Source organism: Fusarium solani, assembly GCF_023522795.1.
Source record: "Fusarium solani strain SB1 chromosome Unknown bctg00000010, whole genome shotgun sequence".
NCBI lineage: Eukaryota > Fungi > Ascomycota > Sordariomycetes > Hypocreales > Nectriaceae > Fusarium > Fusarium solani.
Window position 1 is genome coordinate 2514366 of NW_027072147.1, and position 9552 is coordinate 2523917.

At 54.4% G+C, this 9552-nt stretch overlaps 3 protein-coding genes across 3 annotated transcripts; 1 reads left to right on the forward strand and 2 right to left on the reverse strand.

Moving 5' to 3' along the window:
* Positions 1-439: 439 nt before the first annotated feature.
* Positions 440-1870, reverse strand: MRS44_014873 (uncharacterized protein; the record flags this gene model as incomplete). The annotated part of the gene is made up of 5 exons (XM_065618582.1): positions 440-944; positions 999-1168; positions 1220-1293; positions 1353-1583; positions 1633-1870. The coding sequence occupies 5 exons, from the start codon at positions 1868-1870 to the stop codon at positions 440-442; spliced, it is 1218 nt and encodes a 405-aa protein (XP_065474654.1).
* Positions 1871-4313: 2443 nt separating this feature from the next.
* MRS44_014874 (uncharacterized protein) lies at positions 4314-7712 on the forward strand (the record flags this gene model as incomplete). Its single annotated transcript, XM_065618583.1, has 8 exons — positions 4314-4350; positions 4488-4590; positions 4677-6024; positions 6081-6608; positions 6660-6744; positions 6799-7115; positions 7234-7477; positions 7531-7712. 8 exons carry the CDS (start codon positions 4314-4316, stop codon positions 7710-7712), a joined length of 2844 nt encoding a protein of 947 aa, XP_065474655.1.
* A 584-nt stretch (positions 7713-8296) lies between these two features.
* On the reverse strand, positions 8297-9552 carry MRS44_014875 (uncharacterized protein; the record flags this gene model as incomplete). Its single annotated transcript, XM_065618584.1, has 2 exons — positions 8297-9303; positions 9348-9552. 2 exons carry the CDS (start codon positions 9550-9552, stop codon positions 8297-8299), a joined length of 1212 nt encoding a protein of 403 aa, XP_065474656.1.

Genomic DNA, 9552 nt, shown 5'->3' on the forward strand with positions numbered 1-9552 from the left:
GTCTCGGCATAGGAGATTTTCTGCACGCCATCTATGTGCAGATGAACCGGGGTTCATTCGTCTCTAGCAGGGTTTACTTCACCCCCGTTGGCTGGAGCGGAATTATGGCGTTGGCGGTGGGATATCAAGATTTTGTATACCTTACTCCGTACACAGTGTTTACGATTTTGGCTGAGCTGAAGCAATTACGTTTAGACACGCCCGAGACAGTTACATGAGATGGTCCACTTGAATGTGCTAGTTTGTATTTGTGTGTTGCATGTGCAAAAGAGTGACCAATATCTGACATGAAGTTCTGTGTGATAGCCTATACAATGGCTGTATCCTGAGTAAACGACTGGACGGATCTGAACAGATAACCTGCAATAACAAACAATGTGATAGGAAAAGACTGTAGATCCTCGGAGAGGTGTACGACAACGCATAGCGCAGGAGCCCATCACTCCTCGTCAGAGCTCTCAGAGTCCTCAATCATGAAGGCGGCAGAGCTGGTGGTGTACTTCTGGACCGGGTACTCGACCGCGGGGACGATGGGGTAGAGAGCTGGCTTGTTCTTCTTGCGGCTCTCTCCGTAGGCCGCCTCCCAAGGGGGAAGCATGCCGTCGGGGATGGCCCATCCGAGCTTCTGGCTGCGAAGCCAGAGCCGAACCATGTGCCGGGAGGAGCTAGCATCGTCCGAGTAGGCGTCTCTACGGTGGACGAGGGAGAGGTTGTTGAAGAATAGGAGGTCACCGGTCTGGAGCTCCAGGCGCACCTCACTCCGCGAGGCCGCTTCAGAGACGGCCTGCAGAGCGTGGACCTGGTCCTCTGTGAGGCTCGGGATGCTGGTGTTGTTGCTCATGCTCGGATGAGGACCGAGACGGGCAGGATCGAGGCTGGCGAGGAGCTTGCCATCGTGGAAGGAAAAGACAGGAGCGAGGTAGTAGGAAGCCTTGCGACCGGAGCTGTATTACAACAGTTAGGATTGTTTGCTTTTGGTGTTAGTTATTGCAACTTACAGCTGAACAGGCCAGTTGGGGGTCAGAAGAGTCTTGACGACCTCGGGCTCCCTGTTCAGGAGGTCATTGAAGACGGTCCAGGCGGAGCTCAGATACGTGTAGCCGCCCTGTTCAGCGCTGTGACGGACCTGGAGAGATAGGATATCGCATCCCATGTCCGTATGGAACGGCTACGGATACTGTGAGAGTCAGTCTAACTTAAGAGCATGGCTTGAACTCACCAGCGCCCCGTTGGTGTGGATGCCGTGACGGGCACTGACCGGGGCCGTCCATTGCTTCGAGTCCGTAACATGGGCTGATCGTGGTTAGGTGAAAATATTGGCGGGGACACTAATTAGGGGGAGGAGAACTTACAGAGCATGTTGCCCTTGCGGTCCTGGCGGCCACGTTTCTCGGCAATGTAGCTGGCAACACCAAGGAAGATGGTGACGCTGTCTTCCACGGTGTATCTGGAAGCCTCGAGGCCGCGGATGACGACGAAGCCTCGTCCCATGTGTAGGGTCTCGGAGCTGGAGCGGAGGCGGCGAGACAGGTTGGGAAGGGGGAAGTTGTCCCGGGAGACCTCGTCCCCGTCCAACCCAAGAGCTGTGCAAGTCAGCAATTTACAACAAGTTAATAACTATTTTGTTCTAACTCTTGAAGTTGGCGAGGGCATTGTCAATCTCTGCGACCTCGTCCTCGCTCAGATGGAGAGTGTAGGTCGAATCCCCCTGAAACTCAGCCCCTGACCAGACAAGAGGACCAGCCAGGGCGTCAGAGGAAACCTTGACAGAGATTCCCGCAAGATCAGAGTTCAGACCGGCGAGGATCTTCTCCTGGATGCTCTGGACGGCTGTTGCCGAGTCCTGAGTCATGCCCCTGAGAGATGTCATGGTCTGGAGTGGTGGTTTCTTGACGAAAAAGTTGCGAAACAAAGAGGTTTAGAAGCGAGTAGTTGTGCTCTGGAGTTGCTTTACGATGTGTATACCTTCATTTTCTTGAAAAGGAGCAGATCTTGGGCTGTTTAAATCCTCAACTCCTGCCTTCCCTCCTCTACGTCTAACCGCCCATCATCACAAAAGGCGGCAGCAGGACAATCACACAAACCCGCGCTTCGCGAGCAGAATCTGTATATTAGACCTCACCATACGCCCAAGAGGAGTGTATTCAACATCGTTGTTTGCACTTGTTGGTCCTCTCTGGCCGTCCCGGATGTCCTCCCCGTGATCTAGTCTTTGCCTTGTCACACCTTCGACGGGGGGATGTGCATCTCTGCTTGAGGGTCGGCGTTGGTGATGCATCCATTACCAACAATGTACCAGCGTAAGAAGGGTATGCCGAGTCGTGGGGCGGCGGTTGTGACGAGAGGTTTTGTCGGTTTTGTAGACACGGTGGGAGCTTCGTAAATGGGGCGTTGAGTACCCCCTATGACGAGGGGAAACATCACGGAGCGGTATGGTCTCGAGGAGGATATACGCAAGATATCGAAGTCGTGAAAACGTAGAAAGAGAGATGGAAGCCTCGAGAACGTCCGAGTGAGGTTTTGAAGAGGTTATAACCTTTTTTTCGTCGTCTCTCGAGGAACCGTCGCGGCGCCGTCATACCGTCGTCGGGATGTCATTTCCCACGAGGCCATCCCGCTAGTCGAGCGCCGGACACTGTCACCGTCAGACGCCAGAAGATGGCCATGGCAAAGGCTAGACTGGTTAGTCGTAGATCCGGATGCACGACATTGCCCATCCCGGATCTGGTCGGCTCACGTCAAGGCTCAGGGGCTTGCCGTGATCTGACCAAGTCAGGAACCACGTCAAAAGCATGAGGAATAGAGCAATTGTAGTGCAAAAAAGAATAGATCAAGTGTAAGAGAGTGCTTCAGGAACAGTTATTATGCCATTGCAATGTCTGCATTCCGTTTCTCGGTCGACGAGTTCATCGTGGATCACCATCTCCCTTCGCCAGACTCTCGTCGACCTCGCGTATAGACAGAAACTCGGCGAGCAATCAAGCCACTTGCCAGTGATAGTATCTGGAACACATCCCGCTCCCTCTCCTCGGCCGTCTCCGCCTCTTCCAAGCCAAGAATGGCGGCCCCCAAGCTTGATCAGAGTTTCATTCTGCCATGCTTCTCTTGTCTCTCCTCGGTCCCGGACGCCTCTGGTACTCCGCAACGGGAAACTCCACTTGACGGACGCTCTCTCTTCTCTCTCTCTGTTTTGTCTTTGTCTCTTTACTGACCTACACGCCTTGTCTCTAACTGGGTTTTGTACGGGTCATGTTGACTTGGAGGGCAATCCACACCTCCAGAGTAGAACCAGGCCAGTCTCTCATGGGATGATGCAGAACAGGCCTCAAGACCAGCAAGCAAGAATAAATCCAACCAAAAATATATAAAGGCTAGAACCTGACTGGGCCTCTGTCTGCTTTTTCCCCTCATCTTCCAGACTCTCTCACAACATCTCGATCTTGTCCTCGTGCCCCCCCTCTGCCACCGCAATCACCTCGATACCAGGCATTTCTAACTCCGGAGACATGGTCCGTACTCTTATCCCGTCCACCACTGGAGTCTTGACCGGTGAAGGACAGGATATCTCGTCGATGGGTCCAAGAAGCCACGGGCGTCGTGTCTGATTGGACAGTGGATGACAAGGGTGGCCTCTTCATTCACAATCCCTGCTCCATCAAATGCTCATTGCAAATCCTAGACACTTTTTTTTTGCTGTGTCCACACACACACGCCCTCACCATCTCATCAGCTCCATCCATCAGGGCATCACATCCTGTCAAGCAGGCAAACAATAGCCATGTACCTAGCAGAGGTACCCCCGGAGTTTGAGGCTCTCGTCTGGCCCCCCACGGGGGATGACCTGCTGAAGATTTCCCAGGCAAACGAGGCTCGCTCGTGTCCTCTCCTTTCACACCCCATGCAGGCTGAGGCCAGGGTGTCTCGCAACTGAGCCGGGGATTGGAAGGACAAGGAACGCCACAGCGTCCCCCTACAGACACTCCCTCGAGGGGGAAACAAGTGGACGAGGGCGCGGCTCAGGGTGGTTTTGCCCTTGGGGGCTTGCCTGAGGGCTCCATCTTCCTCTTGTGTTTCCCTCACCGGTCATTGTGTGTGTGTGCGCGTGTGCGTTGTCCCCCTTCGCTTCGTCCTGCCCCTTCGCCCGCGTCTTTGTCGCGTCCGCGTTCGTTGCTCTGCTACCAAGCGAGGTAGAGAGCGGCAACAACACGCATGGGAACGGAGAAAGCTAAACGCTGACGACACTCCCTCCTCGTCCTACTCCACGGGAGCTAGGGGAGACTCGTCCGGTGCCACAGCCAACTGTACAAGCCGGTATGGAGCCAACTACTCCTCCGGCTAGGATCCGCGTAAGTAAGAGCAAAAAAAAGACCCCCCCAGCCACGGTTGTCAGAGCGTGTCGCTGCGGTGTAACTAGCAACATCCATTCATCCATCCACTCGTCTACCTACAATGGTCATGTCCCTGCGAATGGGACTACATGTACATAGCTGGCTCTGCTGTTGTTGGCCCCTCCCCCAGTTGGGATTGGGATGGGCTGCTGGGGTGGCGGGCTCGTTGGCGCGGGCGCAGTGGCCTCAGTCTGCTCAGTGTGTAACGTCCAGATGGGACCGGGTTGGATGGACCGACCTCCTGGAACTTTACTCTGCTCTGCTCTGCTTGCTGTAATCATCTAACAGGCGCGAGAAGACAGGTCTCAAGCGGGAGCATACCGCCGACCCAGCCCACGGCCGCCTGAAGCGTCGCCGCCTCGACGGACAAGCACCCGATTCTCCCCCTTCCCAGCAGCAAGAGTCTCGGCCGTACTCAATAATTCCGCACCAGCAGCAGCAGCCGTATGTTCCCGTACGGGGCGACGAGAGCCGCCGGCTGGGAAGTCCGGGGCAGCCCAGAGTCCACGATACCAGGGGTATACCTGTCAACCATCTCGGGTCCGGCAACCTTCAAGGCGTGGGGACGAGCACCGCCAGTGATCAGAGCGCGAATTATTACCCGCCGCACTTAAGCTTACACCAGTACGCACGTCATGGACACTCAGACGCCCCTGCTAGCAGCAGCGGTGCCCACTCCGGCACTGCTCATCGAGAGAGCCCTCTGGCTCTGGGCTTGAGTCAGGACACTTTGCCACCATTCGTCTCTCGTGCTGCACAAGAGCGTGGTGTTGGGGGGTACAGCGCAGGGGGAGTGCCAGGGGGTCGGCCTGCAGAGGGACCTCAGCGTTCCCCAGAGGAACCACGGGCTTCTCCGGATGAATGCTCTTCTCCTGAGAGTTCTGAGGACCCCCGCGGAGCAGGTGTCACAGGCACAAACTCTGTTAGGCTAGAGCGAGGTGGTCCTGTTTCCAATTTTCAAACTGAGAGCAGGGGAGTTCCGAGCTCTGATGCCTCTTCAAAGGAATCTTCTGAGAACGAGCCTGAGGATGACGACCTCGAAGACGATGCTGAAGGTGACTCTGATGGACTTGAAGATGATCAAGACGACAGCAGTCACCTGAGTCAAGGTGAAGAAGCTGACATTGAACTTGAAGATGCAAGGAATGTAGAAGAAGAATCAAGCAGTGAGGAAGAAGCCGTCGTCCAACTTGGCTTCCAAAGCCACGAGGCCTGGAGACGAGCTCTTGTCTCTCGATCTCGTGGATCTTACAACCCCAGAACAGTCAGGACTATCACCCGCACTCTCCAAGCCTCTCATCTAGACGATTTAGACTCGGACACTGGCAGCTCAACCTCGTCCCTGTACACCAGCTCCTCGGAAGAAGAACGATATCCCCCAGACCAGGGGTACGACACGGTCGACGAGCTCGCGGAAGAATACCACCGAGCAGAGTTTGCCTACGACGATGATGACGAAAAGGCCGAGCTCATCAGGCAAAAGTATGGCCCGCCCATGGAGACTCCCGGCTCCCCGCCTCCTCCCGGTGGTGATGCCCACAAGGGGAGGCGGGCCCTGAGGACCCAGGAACGCGAGGATGTCAAGAACACGAGGCTCATGGGCGCCTGCGTGCGCTGCAGAATGCAGAAAATCAAGGTACACACACTCCCTGTAGATCTGAGAGAGCTGACCCCCTCCTAACTTGTGATCAGTGCAACACGGACCAGAATAGACCCAAGGCAGAATGCATCAGCTGCAAGGCCGTCCACAAAGAGTCCCCAAGGCTCATCCGCTTCATGCCATGCCAGAGGCTCAAGATCGCCGACCTGGTGCTCTACCGCTGCGGAGGTCTCAACCTCACCCGACGGTGGAAGGGCATCCAGATGCGAGACGTCTCTGACCGTATCGACAACACGCCCACCGTCATCAAGGTCTCGCAGGGTCTCTGCCGTAAACCACTCCTCATGCGCGTCGTGCGCTTCAAGCCTAGGGCTGGCGACGTGACGGCCAGGTACTGGACCGACAGTCTCTCTGGAAAGGAGACGTTTAAGAAGAAGGAGCTTGCGAGTTACTGTCTGCACGACATCGTAGCCACTGCCGAGGCGGTTGAGCGGTACACCATTGAAAACGCCGTCCCTGCTTTTATAGACGCCCTCAAGAATGTGGCGGACAAGGATCAGGAGGTAGACTGCATTTACAAGACGGACCTCATGGCGTTGAAGCACTACATGTCCCTAACTGTACTTATTCTAGAAACCTTCCACCACGTCCAAAACTGACAAGCCTTGCAGGAAAAAAGCAACAAGACAAAGACGGAAGACGACATCAGAGAAGCAGGCATCATGCTTAACCTCTTCACCCTCTGGTGCGCAATCCGTAAGCCTCCCTTTCCTTCTCCTCTCTTGCAAAACCAACCATTTTTCTCTGTAGGCCACACGACAGGCTCCTTCTACATCGTGGGCGAAGAGAAACTTGGCATGCTCCCCGAGTATGTGGATATATCGTACCCCCTGATCGGCAGAGTTTCTGTGCCACGCATGATCGTGGCCCAGTTCGACACGCTCAACTACGTCTGGGTTCTCGAGCGGTTCAAAAACAAGCTCCTACGAGACATTGACTGGCTTCTTCTGCAGAATGACAACCGTTGGTGGTTCACGCTCTACCTGATCGTGTTTATCCTCCTACGGGAAGCGAGCTTGATGACGTTGGACAGGTACCGTCACGCAAGAGCAAACTTTGGATCCAAGGTGAGTACTTGGTCCTATCCTTGTTTTTCAATGGCGTTCCTGCCGTACACAAGATCAAAGAACACTCGAATACCTGATCCTTGGTTGAAACATTTTGATGACCAACTGTTGGAAACAGCTGCGATACTCTATCCCCGCCTTCGTCGAGAGCCTCCACGAGAGCTGCAACAATATCCTCACGCACTGGCACTACAGGAACAAGCACCCGTGGCCAAGATCGCCCGACCCCAAGACCAAGGAGGGAACCTTTTTGAGCCATCTCACCGATGAGCAGTACACTCTCATCCAGGAGACACTTCAAGATCCCGAGATCCTCAAGCAGCTCGCCATCTGGGAGGTGTACAAGAACGAGAACGGCAGAAGTGCAACACCCTTGGTTCTATAAACAAAATGGTTGACTGACCTGAATCTCCAGTTGAAAAAGTCAAACGGCCCCAAAACCCCAACCACGTCGAGTACACGGGCAAGCAGGACAAGTTCGACTGGGACCACCCCTACTACTGGGTATCCCAGCTCTTCGAACCAGACTGGCAAGCTCACCCCACGTACCAGCGAGAGCCAGTGCCCAAATCTGCCGCATCCTTGATTATCTCTTGAAAAAGGGGGGGTAAACTTCAGGGGGTGTGGAGAGAGAAAACATGCCACCCCCGGCTATCTCAACCTGAGACATTGCCAAATTGCGTTTCATTGATTAACCGACCGGTTGCGGCAGTTACTGCTGTCGTCACGATTCATTCCTTGCGAGCGAATATCAAAAACACATGATTTCGGTATAGGGCGCGACAAGTGAGCATTTTGTTTTTGATTTAACCTAGGGGGAAAACAGGACCTGAAAACGAGGCACACCATCATTAGGTACGATTACATGAGACTCAAAACGGGGAGATCAGCCAAGAGGAAAGGCTGAGCATGGGAACAAAGAGGTTGTTGAAAATCCATTGGCTACCTGTAGCTTGAATCCCATCTCCAGGACGAAACAGTACAATCACTCCCTCCGAATTCGGTGCTTGACCCATCAATAGACCCCATACTGATCCAAACGAGTGACGAGATGCCCATTGTACTCCCATATCCAACAGTTCTATTCACCACTTGATGGGGCGAGACAGACGTCGAGTCGAGGATGGTTCGTTCGAAGGATGATAGAGCATCCTGCGTGGCTTCTTGGCAGGGGGCATTCCCTATTCTCCCTCAGGCCAAGGATCGTCGATACCAATACACTCGTTCAGGCGGCTCGCTTGACCTTTGCTCCTCATGCGCTGGAGTTGGTAGTCCGGGGCCACCTTTGATCGGTGCCTATACACCCAAGCTTTGTCGTCCAAGTCCCTCCAGGCATTCTTGTAGTTTCTCTCCAGCTTTTGAACGTATCGTTGCGTCTCTCGAACGCAATACCAAAGGCTTTTGAGCTCTTCAATCCGGATGACGGCATTGTCGTAGGTCTCCAGGAAACCCCGTGGCACCGGCTGTGTGTGGCGAGCAGCGGGCTTGAGGCTGGGTTGGTTCATCATGGTCAGTACATGTTCAAAAACTGCGTTCCGTTCGAGCTTCGCCTTGAGAAGACCAGGCATTCTATCCCGTAGTGTCTCTGGCATGGTTGGGCCCTGTTGGAGTACATCATCCAAGGCCGGGTTCTCATCTTCTGGTTGAGGCACAGTGTTCGGGGTCAAGTTGTCTTCTTCCGTATCGGGCGAAAGGTCCAGGTCGGGGTAGTCATCTTCTGGCTGGGAGGAAAGATCCGAAGTCTCGTCCGTCCGTGTCGAGGTCCAGTCGTCCATCTGAGATGTGGCATCTGAGGACAAGTAATCATCGTCCGATTGAGACGTAGCATGCAGGGCGATGCCGTCCTCCAGTTGAGACCCATTGTCGAGAGACGAGTCCGCGTCTTCCCATGAAAACGAGCTGTCCGGATCCGTGTCTGTGTCCTCTCTTTCTTCTTCTTCATGCTCGTCATCTGCTTCTAGTTGAAACACGTCTTCGAGAGTCGAACTCTCGCCGTTGAATGTGTCCATAGTATCCTGGCTTGGGTTGTTGTCATGGAGCGAAAAAGTCCGTGGAATCATGGTACCCTGGATTGCATCTTCGAGCTCCCTGAGCCCGTCCAGCACCACATCTTCCATCATCACTTCAAAAGCGTCTTGGAGGTTTGTTTCTTGCTCCGTAAGCTGCTCGGCCACGGTGTCGGGGGTCCCTGGGCAGTGTTGGCATTGCGATGTGACCTCTGGTAAGGGGGACGATGCGGCCTTTCGCCAGGGGGGCGATACAGCTTCTGCCAAGCATTGAACTCTTCCTTGTCTTCCGGCCGTACGTATTCATATGCGCGGTCTAAAATGCTGCACATGTCGCGAATGTTCCTCCAACATGTGTTGTTGATAACCTTGCGATGCTCGATCGAGGCATCCACCATCCATCTAGGCTTAAACCCCCAAGTTTGCGACAT